Source organism: Carettochelys insculpta, chromosome 19 (genome assembly GCF_033958435.1).
Source record: "Carettochelys insculpta isolate YL-2023 chromosome 19, ASM3395843v1, whole genome shotgun sequence".
NCBI lineage: Eukaryota > Metazoa > Chordata > Testudines > Carettochelyidae > Carettochelys > Carettochelys insculpta.
In genome coordinates this window covers 6,041,642-6,068,149 of record NC_134155.1, presented here as the reverse complement: position 1 = coordinate 6,068,149, position 26,508 = coordinate 6,041,642, and the positions used below count along the sequence as shown (strand labels likewise).

General features: G+C 40.5%; 1 protein-coding gene across 2 annotated transcripts in view; it reads right to left on the bottom strand.

Annotated features, from left to right (window-relative positions):
* CLTC (clathrin heavy chain) overlaps window positions 1-26,508 on the bottom strand; it is a 49,061-nt gene that overhangs the window by 5,556 nt on the left and 16,997 nt on the right. The window contains exons 2-31 of one of the 2 annotated variants that reach the window (XM_075014079.1): window positions 24,703-24,910; window positions 21,990-22,258; window positions 21,377-21,538; window positions 20,251-20,364; window positions 19,714-19,887; window positions 18,209-18,406; window positions 17,824-18,024; window positions 16,695-16,847; window positions 16,079-16,201; window positions 15,338-15,475; window positions 14,663-14,827; window positions 14,340-14,520; window positions 11,812-11,975; window positions 9,897-10,022; window positions 9,052-9,194; window positions 8,242-8,476; window positions 7,590-7,712; window positions 7,334-7,479; window positions 6,870-7,053; window positions 6,182-6,374; window positions 5,775-5,932; window positions 5,368-5,532; window positions 5,075-5,182; window positions 4,682-4,849; window positions 4,238-4,387; window positions 3,659-3,790; window positions 3,364-3,474; window positions 2,924-3,094; window positions 2,485-2,706; window positions 1,016-1,036 (exon numbers count right to left, since the gene is read on the bottom strand). In XM_075014079.1, the coding sequence (XP_074870180.1) occupies window positions 1,016-1,036; window positions 2,485-2,706; window positions 2,924-3,094; window positions 3,364-3,474; window positions 3,659-3,790; window positions 4,238-4,387; window positions 4,682-4,849; window positions 5,075-5,182; window positions 5,368-5,532; window positions 5,775-5,932; window positions 6,182-6,374; window positions 6,870-7,053; window positions 7,334-7,479; window positions 7,590-7,712; window positions 8,242-8,476; window positions 9,052-9,194; window positions 9,897-10,022; window positions 11,812-11,975; window positions 14,340-14,520; window positions 14,663-14,827; window positions 15,338-15,475; window positions 16,079-16,201; window positions 16,695-16,847; window positions 17,824-18,024; window positions 18,209-18,406; window positions 19,714-19,887; window positions 20,251-20,364; window positions 21,377-21,538; window positions 21,990-22,258; window positions 24,703-24,910 (4,806 nt within the window). The remainder of the gene's footprint in view (window positions 1-1,015; window positions 1,037-2,484; window positions 2,707-2,923; window positions 3,095-3,363; window positions 3,475-3,658; window positions 3,791-4,237; window positions 4,388-4,681; window positions 4,850-5,074; window positions 5,183-5,367; window positions 5,533-5,774; window positions 5,933-6,181; window positions 6,375-6,869; window positions 7,054-7,333; window positions 7,480-7,589; window positions 7,713-8,241; window positions 8,477-9,051; window positions 9,195-9,896; window positions 10,023-11,811; window positions 11,976-14,339; window positions 14,521-14,662; window positions 14,828-15,337; window positions 15,476-16,078; window positions 16,202-16,694; window positions 16,848-17,823; window positions 18,025-18,208; window positions 18,407-19,713; window positions 19,888-20,250; window positions 20,365-21,376; window positions 21,539-21,989; window positions 22,259-24,702; window positions 24,911-26,508) is intronic. The other variant, XM_075014080.1, reaches the window with a different exon arrangement.

Below are 26,508 nucleotides of genomic sequence, written 5' to 3'. Positions count from 1 at the left end.
ATCAAGAGGTGGTTTGCACTAAATTAGCCTTCAAGCCACTTACAGTCAGCCTGCTTGCCCTTTACTCAGCCACATTTAAAACAGACAGACAATTACAAACTATTCTAGAATAGCTCACGTTCTGAGGAAAGTTGGGAAAGGCTACAGGATACAGTGTTTTCTGAAGCTTTATCATTTGCTCTGAGGCTGAGGGTAAGCAAGTGCCAGAGAGGCCTTAAAATAGTCAAGTTTTAGCCTCCCCACTTGTTACAAGGTTTGGGGCTTTTTTTTTTTTTTTTTTGGAAGGTAGCAAGGAGGATGATTTTTTTAAGCAGCTGGAGAGCCCTGAAGGCAGTCTTCTCTTTTGTTCCACTACACAGTATTTGTCCGGGGGGGGGGGGGGGCGGAGAGCGGGCAGTAAGGGAAGGAAGAGTGGACAAGACTGGATACAATAACTCAAGTTACTGCAAAACTAGCAGCATAAGAACTGGAAACGAAGAAACAAGGACAAATCTCTTCTGAAGCAGCTAGTATCTATTTTATACCTATTGTCACCACACGCACTAGTAAGACTCAGACTGGATCACAGTCCTTTTAAGTTTGTTTAAATTGCTGAAGAGTTGACACAAAGCATTAAACTGGAGTCTGGCTGGAGCTGGAATAGTTTTAGCTATTGCTTTTTGCAGAGACAGTAGCTCATGTCCAATCCCTACTGTTTTGTACAGTCAATTTCTTCTGCACAGTACTGGTTGACATTAGTAACTTTAGATTAAGACTTGGCCTGTGATCCAACTGATCAGTCTTCTGTCCTTCCTGAAGGGTCTATTAGCAGATTAGTAGCAAGTGTATCTACTTTTGTCCTACAGTTCTAACTACTGTAGTTTTAGACAACTTGCAGAGGCTTTAGTGAGATTGTTGGGGGAAAAAGCATAGCAGCAGTGTAGTAAAGGTGTGGGGAGGGGGGGGGAGGAGAACTCATGCAGTTTCTTTAGACTTAGTCCTCCAGACTTAAAGATGGAAAAGAATCAACTTTCACCTTTTCCTTTAATGCATCAACCTGCAAAGGAATTCAGAAGTGCAGCTTAGAGAAAAAAACCAAATTCCATATACAGCATATAATGGCAGAATTGGCAACATAAAAATCAGGGAAGAAATAACTGATAAAATACAGGGTGGGGGTGGAGAGTAAAGTTAAGGACACACTAGAACTCTGTTTCAGAGCCAGCTGTGATTTGTATTGCCTACAAAAATCTAGGCCTGAGGAGCCAACCCAAGACTAATATGCTCAGCAGCATTTTTACATATGGCACATTTAATATATGCATTAAATCCTAATCCCCAACTAGAATCTCTCAAACAGAAGAGACAGTAATACTAGTTTAGACCTATGCCAAAAGCTTCCCATGACTACCCCAGAGCATACTTGAAAAAGGTGTTTCCACACACTAGCACTGCACTGGTTGCTGCCAAAGAAATTCTCTGCCCTAGTTTAGCTCTGCAACAAGTAGCTTTAGAAGTGTCTATTTTGAACAAAAGTTTGAGCTGTCAAAATGGTTATTTCAGTTCATCACTAAAAAGCCTAGTAGCCTCTTAGCTACAGAAGCTGTACCATAAAAAAAAGTTAGTCCAAAGAATGAGCTGCATTGCAAAAGTGACAAAAAACTGAGTCTAGCTGAAGCTGTCCAGGAACAGACTGGTGACAAACAGAAAGCACTACTAAAAAGAACTGTGCTAGTTACAAACTTGTACCTTTTTTGGTGCTCTACCCATAAACTGTTTCAGGTATAAAAGTTATAGTCTCAGATTAATATGTAAAGTTTAGTTTTCAAGATGTTCCTTCTGGCAAAAAAGGAGTTTCCTTCAAACAGAGCAAGCAGGAGTGAAAAGAAGCTAGCTGGAAACTAGAGTTGAGCATTTTCTGGAACTAGAGCCATAAATACTCATTCAAGGACAATTTTAAGTATGCTGCTTCATCACACAAGCATGGACTCCACCCAAAAAACAAGCCTTAAGGGGATTAGAATTGGTCATTACATATTTCACTATTTTGACTATTTAATTAGCCCTGACCTACCCAAAACAGTTTCACTAAAGATCAAAAAAAACAGATGGTGTACCTTAAAGAGTATGTTTATGGAACATCCTGGTCTATTGTCCGCTTAGAAGTGGTGGTCTAGAAATGCTAGCTGATATTACATGGGTAGTTTGACTTCCCACAGTTTAGGGGGAACAGTGTAAAGTAGAAAGCTTTTGTAGCTTGAGTCGCATGTGTGTGTAGCATTAGCGGAAGCAGCATCTGTAACTTTTTGCTAGGTGGATGTTTTACTTTCTCTTAGAATATTATGTATCTTTTAAAAGTGGAGGCAGCACAGCCTGGTGCTGCCTCCACAACAAGCTAAGAGTGAATTAAGACAAAATATTTGACAAAGCCAGTATCAGTGTTCATGGAAGGTGAAAAGTCTAACAGTAAATTATGAAGTTTTACTTGTCCCAAATAGCTCTTACCTTGGTCAAGTACTCCTTCATGACCTGAATAAAGTAGGGCATGGCAAAGTCCATGATGTTATGCCTCCATGCAGTTTCCAAGACAACATCTGGCCTTAGAAGGTCATAACAGGTGAAGAGACAAGCTCCAAAACACTCTCTTTTTCCTTCCTGCAAGAACCACTGGAGCAATTCTTCCGCTAACTCTGTATCTTTGGATTCTGAGGCGTATTGCATTGCATCCTACGAGAGGACAAGACCACCTCATTAAAAAGCCACACCCAAACACTAGAGCAGGAACAATGCACTTTGGAGACTATGCATCTTGGAAGCCTCACAAAACAGCTTAAGTACTTTATAGCATTACCACCAGAGGTGGGAGGATCACCAGTACAGTACCAAGTAAGCCACACGAGCTTAGGTCTTCACAGCTGCAATGTTATATTTTTTAGACTGTTACCTTGTATAGTCTGTCTTTCTTGCAAAGTTCTACACTCTGTTTCCAGCGATTGTTGCCTTTAAAGAGATAAGCAGCAATTCTTCTGAACTCAATGAGCTCGTGCTTCTCCAAACGCTGAGCAAGGGAGATGTTGTCAAAGTTGTCATAGGCATCTATAGAGGTCCTAAGAGCCTGAATTGGAACAGAATGAGTCATTCAAACCTCCAGTGTGCAACTGTGTTCCAGGACGGAAGGAAGGGTCAGCCAACTGAGGTTTTAGATAGCACTTCAAGCGTTTCCAGAGTTCCTTTGCTCAAGCTCTGGAGTCTGTTTTCAGATCTTAAATAATCCTGCAGTTTGTCATTGCAATTAGTGGGTACAGCATTATACCCATTCATAAATCAGTAGCAGTTAGTATGCACTAGAGGTTTTAAGGAACCAGGACAGTTTTTAAAGCCTACCTGATAGTCTTCTTCTATAATGAAGAGATTATTCAAAGACTCATTCACCGATTTGTTGTTGTGATTTTGAACTGAACGCAAGTAGGGTTTAACAAGTGGAAGCTGTTTAACCTTCAAGAAAAGGAGTTTTGATATGAAAATCCTGAATATAGCAAAATAGCACACTAAACTTGTCAATGTAACTATGACAAGCATCTGTGCCATTCTTTACATCTCAACTGCAGTCAGTCAAAAAACCTTTAAAATTTAACAAAATACTTCACCTCCACTTCTCAATCACAGGAAATAAAGTTACCTTACTAAAGAAGTTTACAGCACGAGTATGATCCAGCCGGGGAGACAGCACCATCAGCAGATCGTTGAGCAACAAGGGCTTAAATTCCAAATAAAACTGAATTGCTTTATAATACAGCTCCACATTGGCTACCTAGAGACATAAGAAGGTCCTGGTTTTTAACTACATACTTGTATAGAAAACTAGACAATGTTTCTACATGGGGAGGTAACAAAACCAGAAAAATCTTAAATAAAAATACTCTTATTACCTGAAACAAGCCTGCCAGCATTAGGAAAAATTCTTTAGATTTCAGATTTGCTCAGGTGTACTCAAGTTTTCTGTGGTATTTGATTAAATATAAACCTTCAGATAGTAATCCACTCACTCAGTCTCAGACATTAAGTCTATTGGGCATTTCACAGATCCAGGATCCCTGATAAGCTTAACATAGTCATGTAGAAAACAAAAGTTGTGCTGAAACTACTATCAGTCTTAACCAGAATGTCCTCCTGACTAGAGGCTATCAAGTAGGGGAAAAAAAGCCTGCAGAATCATATTGAGTTTAAAAACCCCACACATCAGAAGATCAGGCGGTACCTTGGTGATGATATCTTTGAATTGTCCTTCTTTCCAGGCATCTGTTGGGTGATTCATCATTGTGATGATGGCATTATCGTACTCTTCGTATTTATCATACAAGAACACCAGCTCTGCCCAAAGATGGGCTTGTTCTGCAGCTCTTAGCACCTATATGCAAGCATTTAAATGAAAATTAAAAAATCTAAAATGCCAGAGGCCACTATGATCTCCCATATAAACAGACTAGAGGATGGAAACCACTGGCCTTCAATGAATACCTTTCAGCCTCTCTTTCAGCTTTGAAATCCATAAGATTAATGTGCTCTAGTGTTGATAATTACTAAAATCATGCAGTTTACTAGGTGTGAAAGTTTAAGTGAAATCCATTTTTAATGCAATATGCTGTTCTACATGCTATCCAGAATTGCTTAAATGCACTTCATGTATTGTTTCAAGACTTACCTTGGGAATGTTAACTCTGGACCAGAATAGTTCCAAGTGCTCCCTCATCTTCTGAGGCTTGAATTTGGAATAGAGAATTGCCAGCTCTGTAAACATTCCCATGTGGGCGCGCTCCAGTCCCAATGCTGCTTCCAGCATAGTTATCAGCTCTTCAAAGTATCCGCGATCCTTGAGAGACAGGTGCAGTTGGGGGCGGGGCGGGGGGAGAAAAAAAAAAAAAAAAGACCAACTGTAGAAAGTACTAGACACTACATGAATAAAAAAAGACTGCATGCCACATTTGAGGCAAAAAGGTGATCCAACAACAGTTACAATAGCAGTCGCATAGCTATGTTTTCAATAATGCTGTCAGTAGCATTAGAATCAGGAGTGTCTAGTAAAGGTCTTCATTACCTGGTAATAGTTGATGAGTTCTTCCAATTCATCTGCATGCACTACAATATGAAGTCCACACATCTGGGCTAGGCGGAACTCTTTCCCATCCACACATGCAAAGCAAACCTGGAATTCAGGTGATAGTCAAATTGTAGACTAAATTTAATGTGAATCACAGCTCTACCCAACTGCATGCTGGAGAATCCAAGCATGTGTATTAGGATTTAAGGAACACTAAATGAGTAAGATCCCAGAGGCAGTCTCCTTTGATCTTCTGAGCTGATGAGATATGAACTCAAAAGTAAGTTTACCTCTTTCCATGTTCGAGTACTGTTTGCTTTCCGAGCACCATCAACAGCCGCTTGGTATTCGCCTAGATGAACCAATGTTGATGCCAAACGGCCGAAGTTAGACACGTTGTTATACAACAGCTTAGCAGCATCATACATCTTCTCATCATAGCAGCGATCACCAACCTAAATTAAAAGTTTGAACAGTCCTCTAGTCAAGCCACAAGAATAATTTTAAGCTGACAAACCGATTTTCAGAAAGGACATCTCTTTTAAAAAGAGAAAAAAAAAAAAGCCATCCCAAAGTCTCAGGAAGTTACAGCCAGGAGCAGGTAATATCCAGAGCTAGCAGACAAGTCTGAAGCCCAAAAAATATCCCACCTCATGATATCTAGAGAGCACCATCAAGCAGGAAAAAACAAACTCACTTGCTGTATGTGAGCATTATTAGGCCCATTGATAAATTCTTCCAGCTCAGCCAGACGATTCGTTTTAGCGAGAGCAAAAATGAGTTCTGTCTCCACATAGGACTCCCGGGCTTTTTTGCGTGCCATCTGTAGGTATTTCACCAGCTCTTCCCAGTTCCCTGGGTGAAGAAGCTTCCAATTAAAAATGGTAATCCCTCATGACAGAGTTATCAATCATTTGAGATTATTAACAGGACTGGAAGTTGACTTACAATATTTCTGCAGCCAGCAAGCAGTACTGTAGCCAGGACCAAAGCAAGACAGTCTGGCATTGTGAGTGGCCACCATGGTCTGAGCTCATGGTTTTCCCCTTTCCTAAAAGGGGTTATTTCCAGTTCTCAGCATTAAGAATGAAAACTGTCACTTACCACTAGCATTGGCAGCTTGAACAACTTCCATGTAGGAAGAAGGATCATCTGCTTTGATGTAAGAATCAATTGCTTCCTTCACCATCCCTTTCTGAAGCTGAGCTTTAGCAAGCTGACTCCACACAGCAGGTTCATTGCAACGTTCAGCAAATTCATATGCCCGATCCAAATTTCCAATGTGTTCAATCAATACCTGAGGAAATGGTAGTATCAGTCATCCTGAGTACAGAAAACAGTCTTTGATTTCCCAGAAGACTAATGTGTTGCATTCACATTAGCCTGATTTTCTTCTATGGACCACGAGAGTAAAAGTTTTGTTGCTTTTTTTGGACAGCCAGAGCCTTGCTAGTGCTCAGTATCTCTCAAGAGCTACTTACTTCTCTCCCACCTTCTGCAAGGAACTTTGAAGAGAGCTTAAGAATGCTTAAGTCTAAACTCAGCCATTTAAACTTTCAAACAAACACTCAAGGCTTGTATAAAATCAAAGCTAAGCAGCAGCTGGGAGACTAAACTAGGAAGCAATAGTGAGGTGACTGGTCTGAACAACTTTCAAAAGGAGAGCCCATAATTTCTTGAAGTGGACTATCAACAGTAGCCCAAGCAGAGCCAGCACTCCACCATTTAGGCTTTTATGTCATCTCAAGGCCTTAAAAATTCCGATTGGAGAAAGGATTAGAATGTAGAATACCTGCACAGCTGAGGTGTTGACATCAAATTTCCTGAAGATGGCAAAGGCCTCCTCAAAAAGCTCATTACTGATAGCAATATTTGCTATATCTGGAGCATCATAATTATCCAGACGGTTGATATATTCCATGACACGAGTACGGTCAGCTTTAATAGCTGTGAGAATGAGGAGGTTTTGCAGGTTCCTAGTCAGAAACAGACAACTGTTACCGAGCCTGTTACTTTAAATGCTCACCACCAGCTAGTGTTAGAGAAACACACTGTATGAAACTCAAAACTCAGACTTACACCAGCCTAAACTCTCATCCCCAAGCCATAAGACTGATCTCTGGCAGATACCTAAAATTAAAGTTCATTCCCTAAAACTGCTGGAATTTTTACTGCAGCAAGCCCTAGCCCAGAGCTAGGGCATTTCAGTGAAGCCTATTGTAGCTTCCAGTGTATAGTTTAGAGCTTTTTACTCACCTGTGTTCACTGAACACAGAGTTGTCAAGAACTATTTTCTCCAGCAGTTCAATGAGCTCATTGGGAAGATCAGCAGTCATGAAAGCTTTTACAGTAACAGATACCTCTTCAGGGTCCTGTGTCTCAGACAATGCAGTCTGCACAACCTACAGGTGGAAGAGTCAAGCCATGGATAAGTTGCAAATACTTCACCTTCAATAGCAGCTTGCTGTGTGATTAGGTTAGAGAGCAGTAAGACATTTGATGGAGGCTATACCTGGTCAATAAGTGGTCTTCTGTAAGGATTGCTTTCTAGCAGAACGCTCCCCCACAATTCAGGATCTTTACGGCGAACTAAGTAACGTGAGAGGCTCTTGAAGAGAGAGTTTTCGTTGCATACCTAAGTGAAAAAAGGGTTGATAGTCAAATGGTATGAAATGTTTAAGCAAATCTTGTTTCAGAGAAATAAGGGTGGAATAGAACTCGGAGGCCATCTAGTCCCACCCCTCTGGTTTAAGCCATGGTTTAAAACAAAAAAATACAAGAAAATGCTTGTCAGTGTTTCTAAATATCTCCAGATCATGGGACTGGGGAGACCCATGATTGAATTTTTAATTATGTGATGCTAGTCTGGCAGCAAGCAAAGCTCCCTTTAAGATTCATGCCAGAAAACTCCAGACTTTCTACAGTGAGGAAGTAGCTTCACTGTTTAAGTATAGAACTCCTTGGAAGATCTTAGCTTAGCTAAGATTAAATCAGACATGAAGAAATTTCATGTTACACTTATGCAGTTTATTCCCACTTGTAACTTTGGCTGCACAAGCAGATGTTTGTTGCAGCAGTGCATTAATCCCTTTCAAACAGGGAATTAGTTTTTACTCTGTGGGTGATTCCACCCCATTTTCCCTGAATTCACTGGATATACGCACATTAATAAGCTCCAAGTCACACTGCCCACGCTCATAAGCCACACATGCCAAATGAGGGTCTCTCTTCTCACAATACTTCCCAACAACACGACTGTCATAGTAGGGGTTCTCACGCAGAAATCTTTCTGGGTTGTTGTTGCTGTCTATGTATATTTTGGCCAGTGCATTATGAGTAGCAGGCTCCTCACAGCCCTCATGAATTCTTGCTTCTAACCAAGGAAGGAGCAATTTTAGCCTAGAACAGAAGATTAATTTTGTTAACAAGCTTTCAGGAGTTACCCACACCAGTGACTATGCTCCTCAGTTTCTTACAGAAGGTATTACTCCCAGTTCATCCTCCTACCCTTTCTGTGATCTAGTTGAATGCCAAAAACCAAGAACACCAGTCAAAGCCTCCAGACTTAGCTCCAAGTTTACAACTGACTTTCATTCTTTCCCATTAGCACCCTCAACCCCTCTGTTTCATACAAGACACTACTGGACTTGTACATGAGATCTTAACCCGAAATGAATCTATTCAGAAATGTGAACTCACTTCCTGTATCAAAGCCAAAGGCAATTCTAAACCAAACCCAAGGTAAGACTGTTTTAGTAGTGTGATAAGCTAAGGGGGAAATTAGTCCTCTATAAAAGTGAATCATTGTAAAGAAAGTAGTAGCCTAATAAATGCCTTGACCTTTTTCTGCTTTGTAGAGGTTTGTTGCTAAAGTATGGGGCCCAAAAATTAGAAGTTACTGAAGTCTGAGGGAACAGCAGCGTTTGCTTCAATTTCAAAACTACGTACACATAGGATTATTTGGAGTTGAATACCTGTTTCTTTTTTCTACTTCTGCAACAAGCTCATCAGTGGAGAACTGGCCTCTTACAACGAGGATCAAGTTTTTTATCACATCTTCAGAACAATCCACATCAAGCAATCCTCCAATGACAACAGGCAGACGGCTTGGGTTCACCTAGGGCAACAAGAATGCTTTGTTAGTGACAAACTGGAGTACCTACCCACCAGTTATTTTCCTCCTCTCAGATTCCAAAAATTCTCATACATGTAAATAAAATGTGGTTCACCCTCAATTCTCCTAATCTGACTCAAACAAGCCACTGAAGACTAAGCTGAAGTCCTTGTATCTACCTCAGTAATGCGAAGACTGGCAAGAACTTCAGCTCTCTCAGATGTTGGACAACAAGGCTAATGGGGGGGGGGGGGAGAAGAGAAGATGTTTTAAGGCATCTTACCATTCCCCAAAAATGTAGGAGCAACCACTAGCTTTCAGGCACAGGAAAAAAAGTGTTGTGCAAACAAAAGGAATTTAAATGAGAATCAGGTAGTGTTTAGGGTTGAACCCTTGTTCCCAGAAAAAGGTTCCCTTTTCACTAAGGTGATCAGATGCATAATCAAATTTCTTTATAACTTGAGATGGGGAAGGCCCACCTCACGTTCTGATTTGAGCTCTCAAAGAAAGTTACATGGTTAACATCCTTTCCACATGTAAACAAAGATTTTTTTTTGGGGGGGTGTGATTTAGATTATTAATTTTTGTGGGGTTAGCTGGTATTGCATGTATTTGTAGCAATGACAGTCCTTATGAAGAGAAGCTGGATGAGACTAAGTCATTTGGACAGAAGCTTTTAAGGCCCTCTGACCATTTGGATCTTACCTTTTGTACATAAATTTCAATATACTTCTGGAGGTTATTTCTATACAGGTACAGCACAAGATCATGGACAAAGTCAAAGCGATCACATACAATGATTAGTGGCAACTGGTCAGTCAGTTTTGCTTCCTGCAAAGAAGATGGGGGGGGAAAAAAGTGAAGATAAAAAACTCACTCTCTCCAGTTTCAATGTGGTAGAGTTAAGTATGGCAAGTCTATGATCAGAGATCAATGTAAACTGTTAACTCAGCTGTTTTAGCTTCTAATTTACCCAACAGCATGTTACCGTTCACAGTTGAGGCTATGTTGTGAATTGTCAAGGTTTATATCCTTTTAACACACCAAGAAAAATGCTATCTGCAGTTTCAGTCAGAGGTCCTTGTCACACCCACATCTACAAACAGGTTTACAAACACAGAACAATGAATATTACAAACCTAAGCTATAAGTCATTTGTGAACTGCCACTGATGTTAAACATGCAGGATTAGACAGTCTGGGATGGCAAGAGGGATTCTAAACAATTTTAAGGATGTGGTCCGTCATGTGACACCCCTAGGTATCTCATTTGAGCTCTTCTCACTTCAAACTGAAAAGTCTCCAATATCCAAGGAATCCACCGTTTATGAATTTAATGAGATGCAATTCTGCACACATCTTAAAGAATCTACTCAACTACTGCAGTGTTGAATCATGGACTTGTAGGGGTCAGAGCACATCCTGTATGTCCAAAGACCTTTGGGAATGAAGCCCCAAAAGGGTATTGCCAAAACAAAGTGAGTTTAAGCTCCTTCATTTAGGAGTGCCCTGACCAACCAGCCAATCTTGTTAGACTGAGCAGCTGAAAGCTATTTAACTTGCACATCCCAGAACGTAGTTCTACATACAAACTGATACTGAAGGAGTTAACATATAGGGAACCCTATACCGGGAGATTTACCTGGTACATGTCCTGCACATTCCACAGACACAAGGAACAGCACAAAAAATAACAGCTTCTATCAGAAATTTACTGACACAGTAACTAGCCATTTGAGGATTATTTGTAGATGGAAAAACCTGCTGGTTTATATACAAAAGCCTTCTCCTAATAGCAGCTTTTGCTTATTTTCTGGATAACATTAACACAAGATTTTTCTGTACAAACAGATGTGAGGTGTTGAGTAGGTGCATTATCCCCATTTAATGGGCTTTTGCTGGCAAGCACTGATAAATGGCTATACAGCCCGAACAAAAATGCGAAGGCAGGATATGTCCCAAGATAAAGAGTGATTCTCTGGCAGTTTAGAAACAACCTTAGCTAGGTCAGATTGGCAGACATGGTCCTAAAAACCAAAATAACTGGCTACCAATTTTTAAACTTTACATGACGACATCTTTCCATCCTCAAACCTGAAGATATGGTCTACTAATTTCAGGTTATTGATACTACTAATTCTCTAAAATGGTTCCTTTCACAAAACTATCCTGTTGTAATAAAATTGAAGCAATGGGTTGAGATTACAACATTAATTAGCATGGAAAAGAAAAACAAACCAAACAAGCGACTTCTAAATCATCTTTCTATTCATAGCTGTGTTATTAAATCCAACCAGCATATGCTCCAGTTAAGATTGCTTAATTGAACATGTCCACCTCTGATTTGGGGGAGGAACTGGCTCAGCGGTATCCTGCAATACAAATTAGGCCTGCATATGTGGTCTGAGGAATCACATTCCTTCACCTTTCCTGTGCTACAGGTGATCTTCATATTAGAAGCTGTAAAAGACTGAGAATTCCATTTTGGACTTTCATGTGCAACCTGAAGTGTCTTACTAAAATACACACACACACACCCCTAGCCATAAGATACAGCACTAAATAGTAGCAAGCAATCTTGCTGCAAAGTAGAATACACTCCAATGCTATTCAGACTCTACCTTAAGGAAGTTTTTAACACGTTCTGGATCATAGCAATTGCTCTCTCTGCAGATTCTTTCCACTTCTTTAATTTGCCCTGTCTTGCATGCAGCTTGGATATATTTGAAGTGCACATCTGGGTCCTGGCTGAAGTTTACAATAGAGCCCAAGAAATAAAACAGACCTTAAAGAAAACAAAAATTTGTTATTGTCTTAATATCAAATAAAAATAGCTGATTGTGCCACTTCACTCAAGTCTCATCTCATGGCTAGTTTGTTGCTGTCTGCCTAAGCAGACATTTGAACTGGAGGGGAAGCCACAGAAGGGGCATTGTAGCTCAAGTGCAGTTCAGTAATCTCTTCAGTGACCTAGAGAAAACACGCACGAGAGATTTTATTGCCCTTCTGTGACTTTGCTATTGTTTGTGTTGCTCCTAGTGAATGTGGGCAGGTGGTGGCTGGTCAGAGAGCACATTGTGGTCCCAGTCTGGGTGGAAAGTCAGTGTCAAGCAGGACATGGGACAGCTTTGAGGGTGTCACCCCTTTCCCCCCAGGAAAACTAAAGCAGGGGTTCTCAATGGGTGTGTGCAAGTCATTTGAGGCAGGGGGTGTTCACTGGATGCTGAGGCTGAAACCCAGAGCCAAAACCTCAACCCCTAACATTCCTCATCTCCCCCCCCCCCCCCACCCCAACCCCAAAGCCAAGAGCTGCAGGCCCAAGCCCTGGTAACCCTAAAAAAGGGGCTGAAGACAGGAGCTGTGGAACAGAAGCCCTGATCATCCTCATCCCTTTCCCCCAGCTGAAACCAAGAGTAGTAGTGAAAAAGCAGACTCCCCAGTGCTCCATACAGAGAAAGCTTGCTAAGCCCACAAGCGAAGGCAGGGGGGTGGGGGTGGAGGCAGCACCAGGGATGTTCTCCAAATCAGTGGAATTGCAAGGCAGTCCACAATCCCAGTACGCTCTACCCAACCTCTATCCCCCCCTAGTATGCTCACCCTTCTCTCTATCCCCTGCCTGATTTGGAGGTATAATGTGGGGTCAACTGTTCCCCTGGCTGATGCCCCTCTTGCCTCCCCAGCCTGGAGGCCAGAGTCCTTCCTTCCTCTGCTGGGTCCTGGAGGCTAGTAGCAGGGGAAGACAATACTACATCATAGTTCTTATTGCTACAATTCTGAAGCTGTGGAAGCTTTTTCCAGGTGTCCTGTATCCAGGATTTGGGAAATATGGCTACCTTATGTGAAATGGAGCAGAACTAGTTCCAGTCCACACAAAAATAGGATTAAGTGTTAACAGTTAACATGAGTAAAAACTGCTGTGTCAGATAACATTCTGGAAGAAGCACTCCTGATTTCCACTGAAAGAAGTGCCCAGAAGGACAAATGCTTCATGGTGAGTTTGAATTGAGGCTTTATAATGAAAAATATGAAAGGAGACTGTTCAGTTTCCCCTCTACACAAGGAAAATTAAGAAAAAACCACAAACTTTCCTAGGGCTAATGTATCCATCTATTCCTTTCACTCCATTGGCATGCTGCATGTTCCAATTCTCAATGAAAATCTGCAGTACCACACAGTTATTTAAAACATCTATTCTCCTATACAGATGAACCAGAGTTCAGTTAAGAATGGACTGAAATAAAACTGGGAATGGTTCAACTTAGCCAACAATGTGTGGAGAGGAGACAGTACAGGTTGCATCTTTAGTCTGGCACCATCAAGACCTAACTGGCACCAAAAATGATACTTTGCCAGACCATGGGAAGTCAGTATTGCCTCCAGCAGCATTACCAAAAGCTTGTGTTCGGAACCCTGCTGAAACATTTATTATTTCCATGAACATGGGGGAGGCACATGTGCTTGGAGCCCCAGGGAAGCAAGACCACTTGATTAACTGAATTTGTGAATGTGGCACTCATGAATGTTGAGACCCTATTGTAGCATTACAGAACACAGCGAGGACTGGTGGCTGGAAACAGGCTTTTGGGACCATGGGAAGCTTGATAACACCCATACTAAGTGGTCATTCAGTTAACTAATCATGCCAGATTATAATGTTGCCAGTGACAGAACTCTGGATTGGAGAGGTTCAACCTGTGTACAGAACTAAAGCTCTAAAAATGAGAGCAGAGTGTTTAAGAAGGGTTGCTGACAGCTACAATTCAAGTATTTTTTGGTGGTAAGGGATGAGGGGGGTATGCACCCACTTCCCACCCCCCCGCCCAGGTCTTTTTGTATTAAAAAATCCTTTCTGAAAAGCCTCCGCGACCAACATACTGGACAGACCAACTTTCAAAGTTCAGTAAGTTTCATGGCAGGAGTGCAACTGGATGCTGAAGCAGCCAAAAAAAAAAAAAAAAAGCACATTTAGATCAGTTTCCAGAACTGTTCCTTTCAGAGGATCAGACAAGCCTTCATGTGAAATTTTGAAATCCATCAGATTACCAAACGGACTCACTCCTGCACATACAGGTTATTAAATCTGCAATATAATAGATGCATAACAAAAAGTGATGTAGTTATGAAGCAAAGTATTCCTATGGCACCTTACCTTCAAAGCTCTTAAAAGACTCAAATAGCTCGATAAGCGACTGCGTTGACAGCTGCTCATGGTATTTTGAGGCTACCTGAACACAAATCTGCAGGTTTTGACGAATGTTAGCAGAAAGCATGGCACGTAGACACTCCAAAGAGTCTTCTACTGATAAGGAGCCAAAGTAATTCACCAGCCACTAGAGAAAATAGGAAGATCATTACAAAGGATTCTGCATGTAAGATATTTAAGCCCTCATTTTGGAGCTTAATATTGCTTTTTGATCATTAAGCTCCTGGAAGGTAATTTTGGCAAAGCTATAAGATTTTTGGATTCTGTACCTCAGGGTTGAGGAGATGAGTATGGACTACTGCACGCTTGATATCATACAAATCGGTGAAGTGTTCCAATGCTCTCTGCAACAGGCCAGCTTTTTCACACAGCTGAGCAATGTGAGCCCGGTCATAGTGAGTAAACATCTGGTTTCCCAAGATAGCATCTGCAACCTGTAAAATGGATGGTTGGAACAAGTTCATTAGAACTATCAGTAAAAGTTCATTATTTTAGAACTTACTACTACCAGATCAGAACGAAGTCTAACTCAACTACACAAGATCCTGTGACTATTCCAAAGAGATCACTTAGGATACTAGAATTAGAGCAAGGATTAAATGGTACGTTCCTAGGCATTTACTTTGGAGATCAATTCAGGTTGGATTCCCTTTTGGGGAGAGGGGGTAAGGAAGGGTTGTTAACTTCTACTGTGCTATAAGTTAAGCTGTCAGACTTGAAAGCTGTAGATCCTAGCTGCAGAACATGGAACAAAAAAGCCACCTTTTGGAATATTACATCTAAGCAAGCTCACATTGGAGTTTAGTAAAAACTAGTGTACCTAGCCAGCTATTAGTTGAAACTGTAAAACTATGTCTAAAATCTAACATTCATACCTATGTAATGGAAGTCTGATAATGAGATAGAAAGAACCCTGTTTGTGTCAGTTTGACTACAGGACATACCTGAGGTGCATGCATGAGGTTCATCTCAAGCAAACGTGTTTGCAGGGGACCTTCAGAAGGGCGGTTATTCTTCAGTGCATCCAGCAAGAAGGCAGTACACTGCTGAATTAAGTTGTACTCCATAAAAACATCCACGATCTGCCAAAAACAAAAGTATTTTTTTTAACTGCAATACTACCTTAGCTTAAATGTTCACTTATAAATATGAATGTGTAGATGCAGTCACAAGATCTGGATGGATTTTACTATTATCCCAGTGAGTCAAGGGGAGCTGTTCTATGTTCTTGAGACAGTAGGACTGCCTCCTAATTAGGATGAGGAAGTCTGGTATTATCCTTCAAAAACTTCAGAAGCAGAGCTTTGTACCTGACATCACTTCCTTGGAAACACTGCAGAAAAATAAAAAACCAAACCACTTAGCTTACCTATTTAAAATTGCTTTTCAGTGATAGAAAGTTTGGAAGAGGCACAGACAGCTTTGAGTGGTAGGCATCTATTCTCTCCAGGTTTTTTCCAACTGATGGGTGGAATAAATTTTGTGCACCAAGGCATCTGCAGATGTGTAATACCAATAGAAACACTAGATGCTCACTGTGGGTAACTGAGTGCTCTGCTAATCAGTTGGTGGTACCCAATTCTCTCCTGGATGCTACCCAAGTGCTCAGCTTACAGCTAACAGTAGTAGGTGTATCCTTGCCTATTTGCTTAAAAATTTAAGATTTGAAAGCTTCAAGTTATTACTTGTGTGATATCTGCCAGAGGTTCTTCATCCTGAACGAGCATTTGAGCAAACTGCTGTCCCTGGTCAGGGCTGATCCGCATTACATTCCTTAGGAGGAAAATCCAGTCTGGGGTATAGCCAACCTTTAAGGGTAACCACAAGAGAAAGTTAGTGCTTGGAGAAGAAATGAAGTCTCAGACAGAGCCAAGCAGCAGTTACAAAGTGTCTAGAATCATTTCTTATAAATGAATAATCTACCCTCAGTCAATCTCAAAAGCTCTTCCCCACCCATCTGTGGCAAAGGAGATATTGCCCAATATCAGTCAGTAGCACAAAACGTTTTAGCTCAAGTCACATGCACTAAGTAAGTAGTAGGCCAAAGAGTGCAAAGTTGCAACTAATTAACAATAGTCTTGAACGCAGTATTTTCCTCAGAATACCTTTAGACAGCTATTCACATGGTTATAAGAAAAAAAAACCATGACAGATGGTACTAAAGTAGCCACATTTCAGACATTGTGCTTTAATTAGTTTAACAAATAATTTCCCCTTAAATTCTTTTGTGCTCTAGAACTACATAAAGCTTGCAATTCCAAGTGCAAAAAAGGTATCTAAATGTAGCTAGCACAGCCTCACCTTCTTAGCATACAGAACAATCTTCTGGACTTGTCCCGTTTCAGCAAAACACTGAATGACCTTGTTAGGAACATTAGCTCTTAGATAGACACTAAGTGCCAATGTAGGGTCCACAGACTTCACTAGATCTCCTAATTCCTCCGAACACTCCAACTGTTTAGAGACAATATAGTTAAGAGCAGCACATTTTAAGTGTAGATGGATGAAAGTACATCTACATATCCTAGGTCTAAAGAGGACTCCTGCTGCAGTACTGGGCTAGGTCTTACATAGATATAGCAAGATGAGAAAACGTTGAAGTCTTTTCCAGTAACTAGACTTAAATTGCTTTATGAAAAAGCATACTAGTTTGAGATTGTAGTCCCAAATTTTTTTACCATTACAAAAAAATACTTCAAGTAGTAACCTACATCTGTGGTGGCAGCAATACAATGGGTTACATTCCTTAAATCTCAACCCACAATAAGATTAAGGGTCACTCTTATCCTGGTGTTGTTACTTCAGCATAAAACTATCATTTTCCAGGTTGCCTTCAGATTTTATTTCGCTGTCCTTAAAGTGCTCTTAACAGCACTTTAAATGAAATTTACATAAAAATTCCAGTCGATCGGGCCAGACTCAAGACTAACTGGCAAGGATCCAGCAGGTCTACATTACAATTCTTGTTCTGGTTGTTCTACATGGGGGCAAGAGTGTACTTGTTCAGTATTTAAGGACAGGCTTGCATCATCTGCTATTGGCAACTCCCTCCAGCTAATAAAGGAGTGGCTCCGAGAAGCGTCCCTGCCCATATCATGGGATTAGTCACTTTAAGCATGACAAGCACCAAGTAAGTGTTACTCCAGAAATAGGCAAGTCTCTGAAAGGGCTAAGATTATATTCTTCACACATACACCCATGCCTTGACTTGGCACACAGTGACTTGGGAAAGAGACAGTGGTCATTTGGTAGCAGAGTAATGTAAGAGCTTCACGAACATGCTGAAAAAACTTGCTATGCCTGTACCCCACAAACACAGCAATGCACATAAGCTGCATCACTGATTTTTGTGCAGGATACAGGACTACTGTAAGGACTAGGCCACTGACAGAGATTTCTCCAAAGTTATGAAGAGAGAGTGTAGCTTTACCTTATCCTCTTTTAACCATTTCTCCAAAAGCTGTTTGCGTCCCTGCTGAAGCACTGGCCTGCAGAGTTCCAAGGATTCGTATTTGTTTAGCTGCCCCTGGTCCAACAGAATACCAAAGTACTGGAGCAAGGGTGAAGTCTGACCAGGCTGAGCTTGAACACTCTGGAACCGGCGTATGGTATCTGGAGTACGCAGGATTCCCTTAAGAAGAGTTAGAGGATGCATTCAGCCGTCACTGAAAACTAAGTTAGTCATTGAGTACTATGTTGAATGCAAAAAGTTAAGATACAGTGCACATCCCACATGAAGATATTATCTTGAAAAAGGTTAAGAATGCATTTAATTCTATTGCCAGCTACAAAACACATTTTGCAACAATTTATACCTTTGGTGCATTTGCTGCCACTTTTGCTGCCTCTGAGTAGTTGCCCTGGGCAAACAGTGCATTGAATTTTCGGGCAAAGAGTTCCTCTGCTCCTGCCAGATTGTTGCGGACAGCCATTCGCAAAGCCAGGTCAGGATTTTGCAGCACATTAGTGATGTAAGGAATAATATTCTCTTCTTCCACACACACAGAGAGAACCTGAATTGGATGTTAAACCATACATTTACTATCAGTTTGTCTTCAGATTGCAATTGGATAATGAATACTTGATGCTCAGAGTAGATGCATTCTGCAAGGTAAGATTGAGTTAGACAGCTTAACTATTCTTCTGCTTAGTTTTATCAGGAAGTATTTGCCACTGGAGTAACTTATTTCTCCAGGACAAGCTCTGAAGTGGAAACCACATTTCTTTGTGTTACAGTCTGATCAAAAGCACCATGGAACAATTTCTTTACTGATAAAAGGGATGGGCACTAAGTTATTCAACAAGTCTCTTCCATCTTTATTTCCATAACAATTCTACAGAGCAAGCGATACGTTAGACTGTTTCAGTATTTAGTGCCAGATAGCAGGTATGCAGCACTACCCCTTTGAACTGAAAGGGTTTATACTAACTTCCAAACAAATCCTTGGTCAGAAATTCATCATCATTTGAGAGTTTTTAACCACACACACACACACACACACACAAAAAAGATCTGAACTCTCTAGGACAGCACTGACAGCTGCTCATGTTACTATTGGTACAGGTCATCTTTCTAGTTTAAGTGCTGAATGACACCTCTACCAGGGGAAATAAAAAGGTTCACCAAGGAGGAATGAAGGGATTCTTCCACCAGAAAGATTTTTTTTTTTAAATACAAAAGTTCAAGACTAAATCAGTTTTTGTACAGACCAACTGGAAACAATGACATTTTTAGTCTAATAGGCAACCATTTTATGCTTTTCCATCAGACTGCAAAATGTGAAGCACCAGTCATCACTAATCATCAAGTTCCAGCCTGCATAATGGTGCAAATTTTTAAACACCGCCCCCCCCCCCCCCCCGCCACTGTCAAGTTGAACTCTTGTCCACCCCCACCCACCCAAATGTAAGCTGCTAAAAGCAGACCTAGACAGGCCAGTGAGAAGTAGGGCATTTGTATATCAGTAATGATAAACATGGCCAAAAAAACCAAAAACAACCGCCCCCCACCCCTGCCCCACACACACACACACACACACACACTGATCCTAGTTAAACATTCATGAGCCCTGATCAGTTACCACTTAGTATAACTTCAGGAGGCTAGCCTGTGAACTGTTCCATGAAGGAGTTTGGTACTTTTACTTAAAATGGCTAAGTTAGTCTATCTACTGCAAGTTTAGAAAAGTGGAGTATTTTCACAGGAACACAAAAAGAATACTTAAGCATCATGGTGCCTGCCACTTGTTCCCATCCCCCTTCCACTTCAATCTTGCTAGGACAGTCCTAGCCATGCAGTCTAAGACTAGTATTTACTTACTTGTCCCTTTCTGTTAACCCCTATAATTCCAGCTGTTGCTTCATGTGGTGCAGTGACAAATATCGTTTCTCCACTGATTCTATTCATGTAGATGCAGGTGCCAGTTTCGACATCATACAAATGGATGTAACCATATTTTGTTATCAGAAACACCACATCATGTTTTTCACTAATCTGCAAGACAAGAGTGAAGCTGAACTGGTGTACTTAAATCCTCACTGAAGTCACACTTGTTGTAATGTTACAATGGTTAGCAGGAAGGGGCATATGTTTCATTATCTAAAGTAACTGTTGCCTTAATGACTAGCACTAGAGTGTGTACTTAACAGCACAATAACTGCTTTAACTTCATGTCATTTAGGTTTATATACAAATTATCTAGATAGGGGAAAAAATTCAGCAATTCAACTGCTTGTGAAGCAGATCAAAATAATTTTATAAATTTTCTATGTTTGGACATCGATATTCCACCCACACAATGTTAATGTAACAAGATAGAGTACTGACTCTTTCTTTGGTTGTAGGCATCAGTCATACCTGCATTGCTACAGGAAAGTCATTCTGTGCTTCTGGAGGAAAAAATACATCCACTGCCTTCTTGGGAAATGGTTGGTTCCCTGTTGGTGGTGTGCCAACTTCAATGATATGTAGCTGTACAAAAAAGGAGATCTTAGATATATTTCTTGAAATAGTGCATAGTTAGGTGGTCACTCAAGTTCACTGGGTACCAAAGTCAGATTAGAACATGATAACTGATGAGGCTCACATGGCAGCAAACAGCACTTACATTACCTTGCACAGAACTCTGTGCACAAGAACCCTCTGTCAACTGCCTGTACTACAGTTAGAACACAGCTCTTCCTTAACTCAGAGGAAGTTAAGCTACAAGTGTTTCCCATATACATGAGGCCATCAGTTCCTTTAACACTCTGGGCATAAACAGTCTTCCCAAATATTGCTTTGGGGGGTGGGAGGACTCCATTCTTGGCTAGATGGTTTTGCTGCCATTTAACTGGTAGGTTATTTCCATATATCCAATATGGCAGAGTAACTAGAATTCAGTCATTACTGAAAAGTTAAACTGCACTGTTTTAAATCTAGTTCATCATGAATTTTCATTTGCTGTGCCAAATAGTTTTGAGAACCCAAGTTTAGCTCCTAATGGAATCCTTTAGGATTAAACAGTAAAGTGCGCAGTTACTAGCATCAGGGATGGAAGATCCATGCCTGCTAACAAAGTTTTAGCTCCATTTTCCAAGTCAAGCACCAGAGCTTTTACTTTAGTTTCAATTCTGGGTAGTTGGAAAACCTTTAGCAGACATTCATGCTTTATTCATAACATTAATAACCCTTTGAAACTCTACTGCAATTAAGTCTTCTGCAATGATTCTGCCAGGTCTGATGTTTTAAGATTTAGGTACACTCAAAAAGCCATTTGAGTGTAGTGGTGACAGACAAATATTCCTACACTAGGAAGTATTTCCTTCCAAAACAAAAGGGGGAGGGGAGAAGGGAAAAAAAAAAAAAAAAGGGCCAATACTTAACAGGCTCAGTCAGTCAAAAAACAGAGGCATTATACAGCTGCACCTCTCTAGGGTTGCTTTTTGCAATCTCACGTTAAACAAATAAGTGAGGCAGACTGCACTCAAGAAGCAGTGCTTACCTTGCCTCCAGCTTGACCTCTTACTGCAAAACAGAAGAGAGTTGATTCCTCAGCATTGCCTTCCATCTTGAACTGGGCAAAACTAGCTGCATGCCCCTCAATAGGCTGAGACACTTTTCTATCTACAGAATAAAGTTGCATGGCTCCCACAACACGATTTTGCTAAACAGAATGTAAAGAAGGGTCAGTAGCAGGTATTTCCTCCACACTACACTATTACCTTATGTTCTAGCAGATTGCTGTGGGAAAAAGTCAGCATCTGTCAGTTTGTTCATGCCTTTTGTTAATCAGATTTGAGTTCTGTGCTAACTCCATCACATCAGAGAGTGATATGATGAAACTGAAATGGCCATCTTAAAAACCACTTACCACCCCCCACATAGGAAGAGAGTCTCTAGACAGTCCGTTCAAAATTAAGCAGAGAATCTTGAGGATAGCTTAGGACAATCTTGGGCCTTAGTATAGCTTTGTAGCATCTAGAATCCAATATTAATTGGATCAGTACAAATAAGAGGACAGTATTAGAGGATGGAAATTACACGTTACACTGAAAGGTACTAGTCACATTTTGAGCCTTCCAGACTGGCTCCCTCATCAATAACTATTTAGATACCTGTGCTGATATGCCAGTTAGAAGTAACCATTTTTGCTTAGCATCTGTACGATAGTTGATGATCTGGCAGCCTGCAAGACTGGAGTGCCGATCAAACATTTTCACAGGCTGAGATTCTCCCTCCATGCTCCAGTGGTAGACAGCATTGTCAGTTACAAGAGCAACTGTGTTCAGTGAAATCCATTTCCAGAAAGTAACATCGTCCGTCATAGTATGAGCCTTCATTTTACTCTTCATCTCAATGTTAAAGATCTGAAGTGTTTTCCCAGCTAAGAGACAAATTCAACTGAATAAGTGAGTTAATTCTCACCTTCAAATATCATGACATCTGCATTATGAAGTTATACTTATAATCGAGCCTTCCTCGGAGGGTACCATTGTGTACTGTATTTGCCTGTGATATTCAGTGATCAGCTCAACTATAAAGCCAGACATTTCTAAATCTGTTATTACTGCACATAGCTATATCAACAAAGACTTCAATTGGCTGCCACTTAACCACTTTTGAACAGATGTTGAAAGCTGCTTTTAACTGAATGAAAAAATTTCAGCTACATTAACTATAATGTACATAAACCTCAGATTCAACTGAAAAAAGAGGTACACTAAAATTTACACTGTTCACACCTGTTTCAAATATAACAAAATGACACCAGAAGCATCAAAGAATTATAAATAAACTTAAAGCCTACTATTTCATTAACCACAGTGCTTAGAAGCTAGTAAGCTAACAGGTTAAACTGAGGATCTGCAACAGTTCAGAAACAAAAAACACACACAACCCGGAACTACATAGGGAATGGAGAGAGATGGGAAAACTAGAACAAGGTGATGAATGCAAGCTTGAGAGGATAAGGCAAAATATTGTTCTTTACATGGAAGGGTAAATACACGTGTCCCAAATAACCATGCTGCCATTCCTTCTGCCATGGGAATAATGCTTAGATTCATTCTACAATTAGCATATGAGGAGGAATCACTGCTACTTTTAAAGGCAAAGCTAAAAAGCTTTTTGAGAAACATGCCAGAAAAACCAAATTCTGGCTCAGCTAGTTAAGCTTGGGAGAGTGTAAGACACAGAAAATTCAAGTTATTTCCATTAACAGAAGCTTTTTTTTTTTTTGCGCACTGGTCACCATTAAAACCTAGACATCAAATTTGTGTGACCTGTTTTCAAAGCTAGGTCTACTACAGATCTTTAGTAGACAGTCAGTACTAGCAACATAGCCATGTTCGGAAGCATACCAGGATGGAAACATTACAGAATGATGCATCTGAATTGCAGATGATTATAGTAAGAGTCAGAGATACTACAGATATCTAATCAACATCTTGTTTTGCACTTTTTCTTTAGCTCTGTAACGAAGGACGTAACAAGTATACAATCCAGTTTTATTTCCATCCCAAAAAACTATGCAAGGCACACCAAGGGAAGCCACCGGACTCTACTTGTAAGGCTCAATCCTGTTTATAAAAAGTCTCAAGGGTCCCAATTTTACCGCTTTAGGCCAAGTGCAACTGCAGAGATTTTTTCCAAAGTAATTTCCTAAATTTGGAGTATACTCTAGTATTCCAGAGTCCTTAGAGTAGCACTGAAAAGGCTCTCTAGGGATAAGCATGATGGCCTTTGTCTGTTCTGACCCCTCAATTGTTCAGTAATGTGCACTGTAAGCCTAAGCTTGTAAGCCTTTGGTATTCTTTTCATAGAACAGGACAAAAACTAGTACAACCTAAATTGAGGACTCACCATCTGCATACACAAGAGAAAGCATTAGAGATGCAAACAAAATAGTACAACAGTAAATATCAGAAAGATTAGTCATTGTAACTATTACTTGATTTAAAAAAAAAATACAGGACAATAGATGAATTATACCTTTACCATTTTAATTGAACCTCAGATTGGATTTTCAAGTTAAGAAGAATTAGCTAGCTTGGTCTAAAACCCATCTATGCAGTTTCTAATCACTTCAGTTTCCTCCCTAAAAAAATGGGCACATCCAGTAAATGAAGGCTCTGCTTCAGAGTACAAGATACAAATCTCTCAAGCCACATTTGAATTTAAGGTGTCTTGCATAGTAAAATTATAACTGGTAAATCTGAAACACATTCACCTGTTTTTTCCTCCCCTTGTTTGACTCACTTAACACATCGTCTTCTACCCTCTCCTACAATCCTTTATCTTACTCTACCCCTGCCCCCCCGCCAAAAAAAGGGAATCCCAATGTTTTGGGGGGTAATCAGGTTTAGCAAGCGGTCACCTGAAGCCCTTTTTAACTCCATGAAGAATGGCCATTAACTCAGAATTTGAAACATTTATCTTTGTATTCCATAGCTTGAGATTGATGCAGAACAGAGACTAATGCAAACAAAATCCTGATCACTGATGTGGGAGGACCAACACAAGAACATGAAAAGCAGACAGCAAAGTTGTTATCACACCCTACTGCAGATTAACAGCATTTCATTCAACAAGTCTAAAAGTGACAGCTTAGCTGAGGATACTTAAGGCAAGGATGCAGATTGTCCAGACAAATTTGGGAAGAGGAGCCTGAAGGTGTTTAAGAGCAACAGCCAGAATGATCAGTGCAACATCTGGTTTAACCTTTGAAAATGAATTCTATCTTGCAAGTGGATTTTCCCCTGAGTAACTGGTAATTTAAAAAGTTATCACATATGACCAGGGCTAAAATAGAGGATGCTCTTTTCTTACCTTTTAATGCAATGACTTTGCTAGCAGGATTCATGATAGCACTGTCAGCTGAAATAGGTCTGCGAATGGGATTGCTGGGGTCATTCATGTCAATGATCACCACCTGTGCTTGTTCTCCTACCTTCTCTCTTATGCAGATGAATTTATCTGACTCCATAGTCAGAGTACTGAAGCCAATGTTCGCTGGATTGATCCCCAGATTCTGGAGCTAGCAGACAGACAGACAGACAAGAAAGTTTACTCACATTGTGTATTAAACAGAATGATTTTTAGAGTCAGGTAGATGAAAGTCTCAACTCTATTAAGTGACTAATCATAAAAGCCTTCTCAGGAAGCTTTTGCAGCTCCCCACCCACCCTACAGTCAGTCATTGTCAGGAAGTGCATGATACAGAGGCGCTCAGGACACCTTCCACATGGTGTACATCTGGAGGAAAGCCTTCTATCTTTTAATCTAAGACAGGTTAAAGAGCTTAAACCTGAAATATTAGAGACTGCTTTAGTCTGATCTTGAGTATACAGGGTATCAGCTAGAGAAGAACAAAATTATTTAACATAGGTCCACATGAGAGCTAAAGTGAAGATTCCAGGTGGAGGAGACATACTTCTGGCTTAGCCAAGGCATTCTCTATCACTCTTAGGAGGGGATAGCTGCTCAAGTACAAATTCCATCCAAGACCACAAGTAGGTACTTAGGAGGAGCTGATCATGATGCCATGGCTACACATGTATTTTTAGTGCAGCAGCACTCAGTGCTAGAGTAGTTATCTCCCCTCAAGCTAGAATGTGTCTTCCATGTAAGTTCTGGTCGTTCTCTCCCCTTCCAAAATATTCACTCTGAATTTAGTGTATGGCTTAATACAGCATTGAGAGCAACGTGTTGGACAAAGTGGTCTATACCCAAGTCATTTCTTTGTTCTGATGTTTAAGTGTAGTTTTGCCTGAAATGGATTAATGTTTATTCAATATTTCACCCACCCCCCAGCCAAGCTCCTAGAGAACAGGCTGGGTATTTAGCTTCTGTGGTAGACCACCACAGCCACACTTTGAATTTTAGTGTTAAACTATAAACTTTACATTAGATGCAGTGCTCTTGTCTTAGGCATTTCTGTATTAGAGTGAGCTTACATTTAATGATTCCCACAATATGAAATATTTAGCAAGGGCTGCATAAAATAGACAGGAGTGGATCAAGCAGAGCACTCCTCCCAGAAGGGCAAGGGTGGAGCACCCAACACTGCATGAAGTGTTTACTGAGCCATACAGCCACCCCTTCCTGTTTAGGTCTGATCTACTTCAAGAAATTTGATTAAAGCTTACTTTAGAAGTCAAGGAAAAAAGTTCAAGCCTTTGAAGGAAGCACATTTAATTTTAACCACTTGAAGCATTTAAAGTTAGCTAAAGTTGAGCCACTGAAGTGCAGAGTACAGATACTTTTCTGGAGATCAAGATACTGGAATAATGGTATTGAGACCGAGTTCAGCTCCTATTCTTAAATGCTATGGCTTTTAAGACAAAATGACAACTTGTACCTCAGTTCCTTCCCTGGTAAGGTGGAATAGTAGTAGCCCCTCTCTTGGACACAAGAAGTCCTGTGGCACCTTACAGACTAACATTCTGGAGCAGAAGCTTTCGTGGGCAAGAACTGCTTTGTCAGATGCATGAGTGCACGTGAGCATGTTGGGGGGAATATTAAAGCTTTGTAAAGCTTGATCTTTGAATGACATAGCTATACAACTGCAGTTATTTACAGTCTGAGTGGCCTTTTACTCTGCTACTTGAAGGTCATACCTTGTGTTCGTTTACA